General features: G+C 43.2%; 1 protein-coding gene across 2 annotated transcripts in view; it reads left to right on the forward strand.

Annotated features, from left to right (window-relative positions):
* The window catches only part of ARHGEF7 (Rho guanine nucleotide exchange factor 7), a 142,802-nt gene that overhangs the window by 51,394 nt on the left and 76,270 nt on the right, over positions 1 to 15,138 (forward strand). For both annotated transcript variants that reach the window (XM_083168683.1, XM_083168684.1), the window contains exons 4-5: positions 4,003 to 4,133; positions 5,880 to 6,081. In XM_083168683.1, the coding sequence (XP_083024809.1) occupies positions 4,003 to 4,133; positions 5,880 to 6,081 (333 nt within the window). The remainder of the gene's footprint in view (positions 1 to 4,002; positions 4,134 to 5,879; positions 6,082 to 15,138) is intronic.

Raw genomic sequence — 15,138 nt, forward strand, 5'->3', positions numbered from 1 at the left:
TTCCCAACCCTACCTATTTCCCGCCACAAGGGCTTTGCTGCACCATCCGTAGCTTTTATGAACATAGAACTGTGCTAACAGTACTAAAATAATGCAAAAGGCTTGCTATATAAAATGCTGTAGAACATGTGATACAACCATATTCTGTCAAAAAGTCATCAAAAGCAGCTCCAGGAGTGAGCCCAAAGTTTCTGTGCCATTGTAGGCAACACTGACCTAACACATTTAGGTAAAATAGGTGAAACAGACAGGTATGATACAGGGAAGAGACCGTGATTAGTATAGAGCTGAGAGTTACAATACAGCTGGAAGGCTTTAATTAAGGAATTAAGTTTGGATCATTTTCTATTTTGTTAGGCGTGTGGTATCAAGCTTGTGTTTGTTCTTGATTAACCCAAATATTTGACAAAGATTGCATTACGTTATTTTTTTGTATATTATATTCAATTTTATTACCTGACAGACTGAATGAAGGTAACTCTACATATTTATTTGTACACACTCTGTAGGTTAACAAAAGAAAAGAAAGTCCCAAGGCGCTACCCAACGCCTTCTGCCAAGCCTTCAAATTAGGACCACCACACAGTCCTTTTTCAACGACAATCTTCACAACAAATCAGGCATGCGGCGATGGCGGTTGTTCTTATACCAGAATCTCCTCTTTAGCTTCCACAATCAATCATATATATGAAAGAGAAAGAAGAGAACAATGCAATGTCTAGTACGTCTATAAATCAGATCATACTCAGGGGGGGTTTATATGGTGACCCCAGAAAGATGCGTACCCTAACTCACGTCAAAAGAAGTGAGAACCTCTGTATAAAGGTATCTTTATTCCGGGTCACTCTGACTAACATCACCAGAGTGACCCGGAATAAAGATACCTTTATACACAGGTTCTCACTTCTTTTGACGTGAGTTAGGATACGCATCTTTCTGGGGTCACCATATAAACCCCCCCCCCCCCTAAGTATGATCTAATTTATAGACGTACTAGACATTGCATTGTTCTCTTCTTTCTCTTTCATATATATGATTGATTGTGGAAGCTAAAGAGGAGATTCTGGTATAAGAACAACCGCCATCGACGAATGCCTGATATGTTGTGAAGACTCTCTGTAGGTTGTTTAAGCAGGCTTTGTGTCTGATACATGCATTGTTGTACTGTTCTCTGTCAAAGGAAAATCTTTTGAAAAAAAAAAAAGAAATTAAGTTTGAAAGACTGCATAGGAAGGGAGTTTCAAAGGTGTGGAGCAGTACAGGCAGTCTTGAGCCAACAATGGCAAGTAATCAGAAGGAGGGGTGGCAGTCATTGGTAGAGCCAATTGATATATATTTTTTTGTTTATATTCAAATATTTGCAGGAAATATAGGCACCGTGTTTGGAAAGTGTTTTGTGTATGATTAGACTTCTGTCGAATGTTCCAAAGAGTGTTCCTAATAAGTATTTTTAACAAGACTCATTAATTGTACTCCACTTGGTGTTACAGAGAGAGCTAATTGTCACATATCCTCTCAAAGCAACATTAGATCAGGATATTGCACTTAAACTGAAGCTCCAGCCTACTTCTGTGAGAGTATGGGTAAGCTATGGGATCCTGGTGCTGAGAATGGTGGAGGTCAGAATACCATTACCATCACCCCCAACGGCCATGATCCTGACTGTTCTACTGTAACTATTTTAACCTCCCCCTAACCCCCCACATCCTAACTGTAACCTACCTCTAAGACTTATGTTCAGAATGTAGGCTGTTGAGATTGCAGTCCTTGTTTTCCACCCGCCTGCATCCTGAGCGGAACTACATCCCTCTATTGGGGTATTCAATTAAGTGCCACTTTTTTGACTAGTTGAAAAACTGCACTTTTCACTGTTTTTAGGTACAATTTAGATATGAACTATTCAGTCAAAGTGCAGATGTCAAAAAATCCGACACTATCGAAAAAAACATGAGAATTACTTGCTAATTCGCGTGTTTTCTGCGAAATTATTGCAGTTCGACCTTTTTTTTTTTTTTAGTAATTTTTCTCCAATGCAGTTTGACCTTTTTTAAAAAAAGTGAAACTGCATCAGCGAATGACTAAAGACCGGCCAAAGAAAACAGACTTATTGAATACCCCTCTATGCCTGTTGCTGGAATCACTGTGGAATTTATTTAAACCACTTTAACATAAAGTAGCTCCAGGTTCACCTCAGCTTTCCAAATACTATCGACAATCTGCTTGCAAGGGACAGTGCATAACTTCTAAAAGATTTTTAGGAATGGATCTTGTGCTTATTACAGAAAGACATATGGAACAAGTAACAGTGCAGAGCAAATATGTTCAAAATCTGATTGTATTTTAATAATGTTCAGTAATGCTGCTTTCAGACCGCATAACTGGCTTTGACCCTGTATTTGAAAACGTTTCCAAAAACGGGTCTGCCAGATAAAACCCCTTTCACACCGCAGCTCTTAAACGGTATATTACCGTTTAAGTGCCGATTTTTTGACACTGGCAGACCCGTTTTTGGAAACTTTCCAAATACAGGGTCAAAGCCAGTGCAGCCTTCAGCCCTCCCCTCCCCTCCGTGCAGCTCCCCCCTCCCCCCCCCGCGCGCGTGTCGACACCCCCCGCGCGCGTGTCGGCACCCCCCGCGCGCGTGTCGGCACCCCCCGCGCGCGTGTCGGCGCCCCCCGCGCGCGTGTCGACGCCCCCCGCGCGCGTGTCGACGCCCCCCGCGCGCGTGTCGACGCCCCCCGCGCGCGTGTCGACGCCCCCCGCGCGCGTGTCGACGCCCCCCGTGTCGACTTACCCCCGTGCAGCCGGTACCTCCGTTGTGGATCCCGGCACTGCAGTTCTGTATGGTCGGAAGCACTTATGAAAAAAAGTGTCTTTCAGAAAATGGCTGCCCCATAGGAAAACCAGTTTAAAAAAACTGTCTTTCGTATGGGGGCAGCCATTTTCCAAAAGTCACTTTTCTTATAAGAAAAGTGACTTTTGGAAAATGGCTGCCCCCATACGAAAGACAGTTTTTTTAAACTGGTTTTCCTATGGGGCAGCCATTTTCTGAAAGACACTTTTTTTCATAAGTGCTTCCGACCATACAGAACTGCAGTGCCGGGATCCACAACGGAGGTACCGGCTGCACAGGGGGGGGGGGGGTGTCGACACGCGTGCGGGGGGGGGGGCGCGGGGCGGCTCCAGTGCTGTGAATATTTAATGAACGCTCATTAAATATTCACTGTGCTGAATTTAGGACCCAGCTCATTGGCTGGGTCCTAAATACCGTTTCAGAACCCAATTTTGAGCCTAAAATACCGGTTCTGAAACGGGTAGGACCCTGCATTTTAACCGGTTAGAAAAAACGGTATTTTCTAACCGGTTAAGTGGTCCTGCACCTTTCAGACCGCACAGATTACCGTTTTAAAACGGTAAAAAAACGGCAATATACCGTTTACAAAGTGCGGTCTGAAAGGGGCATTAGTGGAAGGTAGAAAATGGAGTCAGAAATTATATGTTCAGAGTATATTTAAGAAACCATTGATTAGTTATTTTTTGGGATTGAATTCACACTAATATTATATGCAAAGGACATGTTAACTTTGACATTTGAAATGTGATTGTAAACAAAATCTTTGTATGCATATATTCAAGAGTAAAAACATTACGTTTTGGATGATGGGCAATCATATAAAATGTATAAGAAATGTACTGGTTTGTCTTGAATATCGGCAGATGAATACAGCACAGCATGCTGGGAATGCTTAAACCATTCCCTATAAGTGCCCACCACAGGGATCCATGGCTGACATACTTTCAGTAAGCCACTGTTCCCCATAATATGTTCTCTCTGAATTGTATGTGACATCAGTCTGCACTTGGGTGAGAAAATCGCAGCCTTCGGTTTTGTATGGCCATGCTATGCATTTTTTAGTTTATACTGTGGAACCATCCAGGAGCAACGACACTGCCTACTACCTCTGTTTTTGACCTATCCTTAAACATTTGTGTTCTCTCCAGATATTGGCCTAGGAAGTGACTCTGTATGTGCCCGTCCGTCTTCACATCGGATAAAGTCCTTTGATTCCCTTGGCTCCCAGTCTGCACTTAGTCGTTCATCAAAATTATTGCAGGGTCAATATCGAAGCCTGGTGAGTTATCGTGCCATAACCCAGATATTGTATTTTGTGTGACTGTTGAATTCACAGATCTTTGATAAATTGTTATGACTCAAACTTGCTCTGTCTCTTCTAATAAACGTACTGTATAAGAACTAAATATTTACTGCAACCTCAAACAACCTTCTTGTGCTTTATTGTAGTCTCTTGTGAGCTTACATGTTTAATCTTCTAGTTTTCATTTCTTCCAGTAAGTTCTAAAATGTTTTACCTGGTGTGTACCTCTTGGCAGCACAGTGTTTTCTTTTGGCCACAGGGAATTCATTTTTAATGACTTTCTTTTTCTCTCTGATTCCAGAGGCATTAACTTGTGGAACCATTAGCCAACAGTGTTCTACATATATTTATAAAATGTCTGCTTTTCAGGGTTTGTCAGAGACCTTGCTAAGTTATTATAATAAAAAGAGCCAAGAAAAGGGATTTCTCTCCTAGGGGCATATTCAATCTTGGCTGAGTTTTTCACCAGGTGAATAAAGGCAAGATTTGGCCAGGTTGGAATACAGGCCTTAGAGGGCAATTAAATTCCGGGAAATGGCAACAATGTGGTGTTCTGGATTGGCACATTGTGGCCATCAACCATTACAAGTGTTTCCTCTCACTCCATAGTTAAAGAAACCGTTTTGAGGTACTGGAAATGGTGTAACCATGCACAGTTGAACGTCTCAGTGCTTTTCTGCTGCACATGATGCTGACTTGAATCACCCCCTATTGTTTGAGCATCTGTATATTAATAGCAGACGGGACAACTTTCAGGAGTGACCTATGTCTATGATTCCGTTTCCTGAGCAGGGCACATCTTTTATTAAATTAAAGGTCTTGGTCTGGTGTTGTAATGTGTTTATTATGAATTATGTGTCAAAATGTCCACCTGCCATTTACAATGCATCACCACTGCGCCCTGGAGATTTACAGTTGGTGAACTCTCCTTGTGCATCTGCTGGGTTACCTGGAACATGAGACCTGCTGGGTGTTTGATCCACTAAACAGGGATTTTTCTAAATTTGACTTCAAACTGGGTGAAAAGGGGTAAATGTTCTGACCAGCAAACTTTTGCCCTGTTGAAACTGGGCATGTCCGTTTACCGGTATATTATTTACTATTATATAAAATAGACTGTTTAGCTTCTCCTGCTGCTAAATGTTACATTAATAAAGCATCTCACACCTGTACTCTGAGTATCTGATGGAGTACGGTATATATAGTTGTATGTATTCAGACTTTATTTTATATCTAAAATAGTGTATAAACCCCACCATAATCTGGAGTGAAAAATTGCAAATGTCAACCGCTTTCCTATGGTCATATTCAGTATTGTGGCATTGGACAAGTATGGGGTGATGTCTTCATTAATGGGTTACGTTTGGAATTATATCATTGGGCCAATTCAAAAATACCTTGGTTTGTGGGATGTGTCTCACGCCTTTTTTTCTTGCAGCCTATTTAGGGGAGAGCAGGAATGTGTTACAGTAATTGCTGTTATAAGCACAATGTGAGGTCCTGGCATCGGTTCGCCTGTAATCAAATGTGCTCCTGTGGGTTATGTTCTAGGCAGAACTTGTCTATTATGCAGCGATTTGTGGCTTGATGTCATTTGGCCTATCATACTGCTGGCTTTCTGTCCAGTTCAAGATATGCTTTGCTTCATCCAGCATGAATTGTAAAGTTTATTTTAACCAATATAAATACTTCTTTGATTGCTGTGTCCTTTACCTTTCTTAGGATATGACCGATAACAGCAACCATCATATTATGGTGAGGGCGAAGTTTAGCTTTCAGCAAACCAATGAAGATGAGCTGTCTTTCTCTAAAGGAGATATAATCCATGTTACGCGACTGGAAGAGGGCGGTTGGTGGGAAGGGTCACACAGTGGCAAAACGGGCTGGTTCCCAAGCAACTATGTCCGAGAGATCAAATCCTCCGGTAGGTAGAGTTGGTGTTCTGTAACTTTGTATAGAAACTATAATAATATATGTTATATTTGTATTCTCTTCTTGCCCAGTATTTTCTCTTTTGATCTTTATTGTTTGAATTTACCATTTATGTACAGGTAAATAAATTATCTAATGCTATAATGTATCCATTTTTGTTTATATTGGTAGTGTTGTAATGTGTTAATTAACTAGTGATACTTGTGCCTTTCCTACCCTCAAGCAGAAGTAGATAATTGTGTTTTGTTGTAACGCAGTGGTTCCCAATCTTTTTTTAATCACTCTAGAGCAGTGGTAGCCAACCCTAGCCCACGAGAGCTACCAACAGTTCAAATTTTCCAGACCACCTAGCTGCTGCACAGCTGCACTCATTAATCACTGACACATTTTAAAAGATCAACAGATGGAGCTAATTAGCTCACTTGTGATTCTGTGAGGAGACCTGCAAAACATGCACTGTTGGTAGCTCTCAGGGACTAGGGTTGGCTACCCCAGCTCTAGAGTATCAAAAAATGTTCACAGCACCCCTAGGCCCCCAACAATTAATAGATTGGGTTTATATGTGGATCCTAGGGTCAGTTATGTGGTATAGGCCTGGATTTTCTTCTGTTTGTACACATTTTATTATTGGCAGCCACCGGCACTGGTTTTGCTCATAAATAATTAACCATGAATAATTAGAATTAGTCCTGGACAACCAACCCAAGGCACCCCTGCAAGTGTCCCAAGGCACCCCAGGGAGCCACAGCACACAGTTTGGGAACCACTGAGTTAACGGTTACAGGTACAGGACTGGGAAATATGTTTGGAACAACCTAAAATTCGTGCTACAATTTTCAAAATAAGTTATCATACCGCCTTAAAAAATGGCCAGAGCATGTGTTTATTTGAAAGGGCCAGCAAGCTTCAAAAAGTGATAAAGTGGGGAGTGATAAACAACCAGCCAATCAGCTCCTACCTGTCATTTTTCAAACCCAGCCTTTAACAGGGCAGTTAGGAGCTGGTTGTTTATCACTCTCCCCATTTTATCACTTTTTGATACGTCAAACATCTGGCCCAAAATTCATCTTGAAGCAAACTACATGGGGTTAAAAGTAATCTGAATTTTTTTGAAAGCACCAATCACTTAGAAGGCAATATCAACCTGTTTTGAGTTGGTTGCTTGTTGCCCTGTCACTTCAAGCTATGGATTCACAGAAGCTTTTGAAGACCAAATACTCAAATGTGCCATTGCTACGTTAATATACTCAAAGTTGTAATATTTTAGCCTAGTTGTCACAGCAACAGACGTGTTCCCAAGTATACAAGTATAACCAGTATATTGGTTACACTAGACCGCAAGTCTTGTCTGGTGGATCACTTTGATGCTAGGACATCCTGATGAAGGGATAGGTTTCACTACTTTAGTTTCTACTACAACCCTGTCATGACTATTTTTACAACAAAACACTGACTTCAGTGCTGGACAAAATGGCTGAACAGAAGCTCAATTTGCAGGCAGATCTTGTGATATTTACAAAATAAATAAATGTTTTCCCACTGAGCATGCTTTGTAGTCAGTCATATGCAACTTAGAGAAACTACAGGCGATTCAGTCGTAGACCTCTCCACGTGCAGCTGTGATAGTGTGATGGGATACTGTAGTGTTCTGAGTAGGGTTGCCAATCCCGGGATTGGGATCGGCGGGATCCCGGGATTTGGCCTCCAAAACACCGGGATTTCAATCCCGGGATTGGAGTTTCCAATCCCGGGATTTCGGGATTAGACTGCGCATGCGCGCAGTCTAATGCCGGGCAGCATCTGAGCATCGCTCAGACGCTGCCCGACTTCTCCCGGCAGCACTGCGCAGCGTGACCTCTCAGCGTGAGATCAGAGGTCACGCTGCGCAGGAAGAGGTCGCGTCCGGCATTGTGATGCCGCACCGCCCGGTCAGCCAGCGCGCCCAGCCAGTGTGCCTACCCGCCCGACCAGCCAGTGTGCCTACCCAGCCAGTGTGCCTACCCAGCCAGCCAGCGCATCCACCCGCCCACCCAGCCAGTACGCACCCAGCGTCATTGACGACCCGTCTCCCCACCCAGCAACCCTTTAAAATGTAAGTGATTGTGGGGCAGTCTTTTTATTAGGAAAGCCAATCCCGGAATCCCGGGATTGAGCATTTTTCAATCCCGATTCCCGGGATTGAAAAAACGCCCCGGGATTGGCTTCCCTAGTTCTGAGTGCATGCTGTGTGAAATTTGGGCTATTAAAGATGAGTATTTGCATAGATCTGTTTAATTTCAGCCTAATATCTTGCAGGAAGGATAGCGCAGGTAAAAAGAGGAACTGATATAGACTATTTTCACAAGTGTACAAATAGGATTGAAGCAGTCACACATACAAGCAGCTTGTGTTTAAAGGAAAAATCCACATTTATATGCTTGCATGCAACTTTGAATCCGCCTCAGTCAATGAAGATCCATCCTTCAGACATGGTAAACTGAATAGACCCGCTACCAACACAAGTGCTCCTAAACTGGTTCAGTCCCACTGGAGCCACTTGTGTTAGCTGTCACATTTGTGGAGTCACCATTATATCTTCCAGTTCTGACCTTTCACTTGCCAATAATAATAATAATAATAATAAAAAAAAAAAAATGTAATAAGGACAAAAATTATGCTGAAAGTCTATAATCCTAGATGGTCTTTGAAATATGGAGTGCAGGTATAAGAATTACTGGAAATCACCTCATGAGTAGAAAAGAAATATAGTGGATGTCACATGATGGTAATAGATACGTATCAAGACCTAGCTACCTACTGGAATGGCAATTTACTCACTAGTGATGGAAGACCCAGCTATAGTCACCATGTGTGTCAATACTGCAGCAATGCTACATGGAAGCTTACATCATTTCTGCCTGTGTCCCACATATAAAGTGGTATAATTCCTTATATTTTGATCTTGTATAGGGAACTTCCACATTCAAATAGAGAAATCACATTGAACTATGCCAAATTTTTATTAACTACACTAAATAAAATAGGACTAGATCCATACTGTACCAGATAGATGTAAATTGCGTACAACACAATCACCATATTTGAAGCAACTGTAATTCTCAGAACCTGGCTTTGTGGAGAATATCTGGATAAAAGATGAAGATTCCAAACCACCACAGCGATAATCTCCAGTAAGACACTATAACATGTGCTAGGAGAAAATGTCCAAATAGAAGCCAGAGAATTGAGAAAATGAACAAGTAGACGGGAAAAATAATGTCAGAAATCAGGAAGGATATTAGATTCCTTTAAAGACATTTCCTGCAAACGTAACCAATAATACCATGCATACAGCCCCAAAACTAAGTTATATCATGTGCTTTCAAAATGCATTAGCGCAACAAAGTTCTATGTAGAAGTACAAGAACTATGCACCATGGGGCTTATTTAATAACCTTCTGCTATGTACATAAATGTGCATACAGTATATGGTAAAGAGAAGGGTACTAATTGCAGTCGCTAATTTCCAGTACAAGAAGGTTTAAGAGGGGAGTTATTTGGGGACATGCAGTGAAGGAGTCGAAAAAAAATAGGGTGCAGATTGTATATTCTGTAAAGTATTCACAGAGCTTCCGATTTTCCTAATTTTTTATGTTATATATAGCCTTATTCCAAAATGACAGAAATTAATTTGTCCCCTCAAATGCTACACACAATAAATACCCCATAATGACAATGTGAAAATGTTTTTTTGGAAAGATTTCTGCAAATTTATTTAAAATAAAAAATATCACATGTTCATAAGTATTCAAAGCCTTTGCCATGAAGCTCAAAATTGAGCTCAGGTGCAGCCTTGACATGTTCCTACAGCTTAATTGGAGCCCACCTGTGGTAAATTCAGTTGATTGGACATGATTTGGAAAGGCACACGCCTGTCTATATACTGTAAGCTCCCACACTTGACAGTGCATGTCAGAGCAGATTAAAGCCAGAGCCCAGACTTGAATCTGATCTCTGGACAGATCTGAAAATGGCTGTGTACTGACGCTTCCCATCCAACCTGATGGAGCTTAAGAGGTGCTGCAAAAAGGAATGGGCAAAACTGCTCAAAAGATAGGTGCTCAAAGCTTGCGGTATCATATTAAAAAAGACATATGAGGCTGTCATTGCTGCCAAGGGTACATCAACACAAGTATTGAGCAAAGGCTGTGAATACTTATGTTCATGTGATTTCTTAGTTTTCACTTTCATTCAGTATGGGGTACTGAGGTCTTATAACCTTGGGGATTAGAGGGTATCTGACAGGAGACAGGCACATAACATTTTCTTCAACCAGGGTGTGCTGGCTCCTCCCCTCTACTTCCCCTTACCAGCCAGTTTTAGAAAATGTGCCCTCAGGAGAGGATGCACACTCCTGGAGCTCCAGAGAGTTTTTCTTCAAAGACCACCCCCCCAGAGATATTTCAGGTCGGGACTCCCTGCAGCAGCAGAGGATCGCAGAATCCTCAGACAAGCTGTACAAAAGCTGATCCTAGCACAGGTCATTATACCAGTGCCAGTTGCAGAAATGAACAAGGGTCTCTTTTCAAACCTATTTGTGGTTCCAAAACCAGATGGGTCGGTTCGACCCATCTTAAATCTAAAGTCCCTGAACCCCTACTTGAGGGTGTTCAAATTCCAAATGGAATCCCTGAGGGCAGTGATTGCAGGTCTGGAGGAGGGAGAATATCTAGCGTCCATCGATGTGAAGGACGCGTACCTCCACATACCGGTGTGGGCCCCACACCAGGCCTTCCTGAGATTTGCAATCCTGGAGGAACAATTCCAGTTCCAAGCCCTACCGTTTGGACTTTCAACGGCCCCACGAGTCTTCACCAAAGTGATGGCGGAGATGATGTCCTTATTAAGGGCTCAAGGGATAAACATCATCCCATACTTGGGCGACTTGTTGCTGAAAGCAGAGTCAGTGTCCAAGCTGCTGGGGGCCATAGAGACAACAAGACATCTCCTGTCTCAGCACGGATGGATCCTGAATATACCAAAATCTTCACTTATTCCGTCCCAACGTCTCCAGTTCTTGGGGATGATTTTGGACACAGTGGAGAGAAGGGTGTTTCTCCCAGGGGAGAAGATTGCAGCAATACAACAGATGTTGAGGGAGGTGCTAGCCCCAGAAAGAGTCTCGGTCTACCTCTGCATCAGACTGATGGGAACTATGGTGGCCTCATTCGAGGCGCTGCAGTTCGGGAGATTCCACTCAAGAATTTTCCAGTGGGACCTATTGAGCAAGTGGTCGGGCTCACACATACACATGCACAGGTTGATTCGCTTGTCTGTGAAGGCAAGACAGTCCCTGCAGTGGTGGCTACATACGCCAAATCTCCTGGCAGGGAGACGATTCGGGATCCAGGACTGGATCTTGCTGACCACAGATGCCAGCCTTCACGGCTGGGGGGCAGTTGCACAAGGGATGCGATTCCAGGGCCGGTGGTCATACATGGAAACTCAGCTCCACATAAACATCTTGGAACTGAGAGCTGTACACTATGCTCTTCTGGAGGCTCACTTCCTCCTGGAGCATCAGGCTATACAAGTCCAGTCGGACAACGCAACGACGGTTGCTTACATAAACCGCCAAGGCGGCATGAAGAGCAGACCGTGCATGAGAGAAGTCTTCAAGATTCTGACCTGGGCAGAGACACATGCTGTGGCAATATCTGCCATCTTCATACCCAGGGTGGACAACTGGGAGGCGGACTTCATGAGTCGTCACGACCTCCACCCCGGGGAATGGAGTCTGCATCCTCAGGTGTTCGGAAGCATTGTAGATCTGTGGGGGCTTCCACAGATAGACTTAATGGCCTCAAGGACCAACCACAAGGTGGAAAGGTATTGCTCAAGGACAAGAGATCCTCAAGCAGAGGCAACAGATGCTCTGACTGCGGACTGGTCATACGACCTAGTATACCTATTCCCGCCCCTCCCCCTCTTGGGGAGAGTGTTACAAAGGATCAGACATCAGATGGTGCAGGCAATCCTAATAGCACCGGATTGGCCCAGGAGAGCATGGTACGCAAGTCTGCAAAACATGCTGATAGAAGAACCGTGGCGGCTGCCTCTAAGAAGAGATCTTCTAGTACAAGGCCCCTTCGTCTACCAGGACTTAGGGCGTCTTCGTTCAACGGCCTGGAGGTTGAGCGGAACATCCTAGCTCTGAAGGGATTTCATTCCTCGGTCATAAACACCATGACCCGGGCCAGGAAGGCAGTGACGGCCTCGCACTACCATAAGATCTGGCGTAGATATGTGTCTTGGTGCGAGCACATGAGTTTTCAGCCAGCAGATTTTAAATTAGCCTGTTTCCTGTATTTCTTGCAGGTGGGCCTTGATAAGGGACTCCAGCTGGGGTCTTTAAAAGTTCAAATATCGGCCCTTTCTGTCTTTTTTCAGAAAAAGTTAGCGGTCTATCCTGAAGTCCAGACCTTTCTGCAAGGAGTCTTGAGAATACAGCCTCCATTTGTGGCGCCAACGGCACCTTGGGACCTAGATGTTGTCCTGGAGTTCCTTCAGTCAGCCTGGTTTGAACCAGTGGACTCCATTGACTTAAAATACCTCACCTGGAAGACGGTGACACTACTGGCTCTGGCCTCGGCCAGAAGAGTTTCTGAGCTTGGTGCTCTCTCTTGTAAGAGCCCATACTTGATTTTCCATCAAGACAGGGCGGAACTTCGGACAAGACAGCAGTTCCTGCCTAAGGTGGTCTCGGCGTTCCATATGAACCAGCCGATTGTGGTTCCTTCTTGTTCAGGGCATAAGGATATTCCTGAGTCACTTGATGTGGTTAGAATCCTGCAGATCTACGTTGAGAACATCAAGGATGTCTTTTTGTGTTGTATGACGCACAAAAGAAAGGATGCCCAGCATCGAAACAATCGATTGCTAGATGGATTCGTTCCACTATACAGCAAGCATATGTGGCAGCCCATCTGACTATTCCGGCCTCAGTGAGAGCCCACTCCACTAGAGCCGTAGGAGCATCCTGGGTGGCTGCTCGGGGTGTGTCAGCATTGCAGCTATGTAGAGCTGCCACCTGGTCTGGTCTACACACTTTCGTCAAATTTTATAAATTTGACACTGTGGCCAGTGATGATACCCAGTTTGGGCAGGCGGTGTTGCAACAGGCTCCGCACATTCCCGCCCTTTCTGGAAGCTTTGGGACCTCCCCAAGGTTATAAGACCTCAGTACCCCATACTGAATGAAAGTGAAAATAGGATTTTAATACCTACCGGTAAATCCTTTTCACTGAATTCAGATGGGGTACTGAGCGCCCGCCTCAGTGCGGTGCTCTGTTGCACAGGTTGTAATCCTGTTATTGCCTTCTTGCTGATTGCAATTTCTGGCATTCTGAAAAGTTATAGGTCCGTTGACCTGTTTAGGAGCAGCTGAGTTTTGGTGACTAATTGCTCCACAAAAATCCTAATATCATTTATGTTCTAAGTAACACAATGACGGGGTTAACTACGTTTAGTTGAGAGAGTTGTTGTGTTTGTTGTGGTGTGCTGGTGCAAATCTAACCACGTTATCCTAATGCTAATTCCTACCTCACATACGTTATCCTTCCTTCGGGCACAGTTTCTTAACTGGCTGGTAAGGGGAAGTAGAGGGGAGGAGCCAGCACACCCTGGTTGAAGAAAATGTTATGTGCCTGTCGAATACCCTCTATTCTCCAAGGTTATAAGACCTCATTACCCCATCTGAATTCAGTGAAAAGGATTTACCGGTAGGTATTAAAATCCTATTTTTAATTTGTAATAAAATAGCAAAAAATCTATCAAATGTTTTTTTCACATTGTCATTAAGGGTATTGTGTGTAGAATTTTGAGGGAAAATGAATTTATTCTATTTTGGAATAAGGCTGTAACAACAAAATGTGGGAAAAGTGAATTCCTGTGAATACTTTCCTGAGAGAGAGTAGGGGACACTAGTGAAGATAAAAAAAAAGATGAAAAAATATCCTATCTCAGTCCATAATCCACATATCACTTTGATATTTTGAACCTTTGTCAATTTAAAATATGAAGATTCTAAAAAAAAAATTTTTTTTTCTGTCTGGTCTGACTCTGAGGGGGATAGTCAATCACCATTGAATGGCTGCAGGGCCCTATTCAATGCTGTCTTCTTCGACAGCATTGAGCAGGGGATCTCGCAGAATGAGACAGACTTCACAAGCAGTCGGGCTCGTTTTGCCAGGAATTGCCGAGTATACGGTCGCAGCTCAATTATTCGCAGCCACTTCTCGCGGCCACGCCCCCTTCTCGCCCCGCGGCAGGCTGGACATTGCTTGTTCTCGGTCGAGCTGAACGAGAATGGGACTGGGTCACGGCTGTCGAGCCAGCTTGACAGCCGTGACCCGCAGATTGAATACCCCCCTGAGAGTCATACATTCCTTTACTTCACATTTAATTATATTTTTTGGGTGCAAAAAAGGAAGTGGGTTTACTAAGCATTATAAACCTAATGCTGTCTAGTTATGTCACGTTTCTGTTTAATTTGAATTTTTATAGTATACTTTGAGGCTTGAATGGAAACTACTGGGATTGTGATTGCCTCTATGAGTATTTTAATGTTTAATTAGAATTTGTATAGTGTAATAGGATTTGTATAGTGAAACGTGAAAATTCCTATTCAATTAGCTGCAATAATTTATTGACCAACCTTTCAAAGCGAATTTCACTTCACCTACTCAGAGCAGATGCAAAGTTGGGGAAAATCACTATTTAAAGGTAACAATTTTGGGATTTTGTTCAGATCCCCTCGATGAAGGTGAAGTGAAATTTGTTGTAAAATGATTGCCAATAGATTAATGCAGATAACTTAAAGGGGTTTTCACGATTCGCTGTACAATCGCAGGGCCAAAATTTAAAAGTCATATATGGATTAGAGACTGAGATGGGATTTTTTTTTTTTTTTTTTACACACACACACCTGGGTTAATAATAGCTATGCGATAGTAAAGTTGTTAGGTGTCATGCCTGGGTGAACTGGCATGAAAAGACCTCGGGGGAGATT

This window comes from Crinia signifera, chromosome 2 (assembly GCF_055691185.1).
Source record: "Crinia signifera chromosome 2, ASM5569118v1, whole genome shotgun sequence".
NCBI classification, from domain to species: Eukaryota; Metazoa; Chordata; class Amphibia; order Anura; family Myobatrachidae; genus Crinia; species Crinia signifera.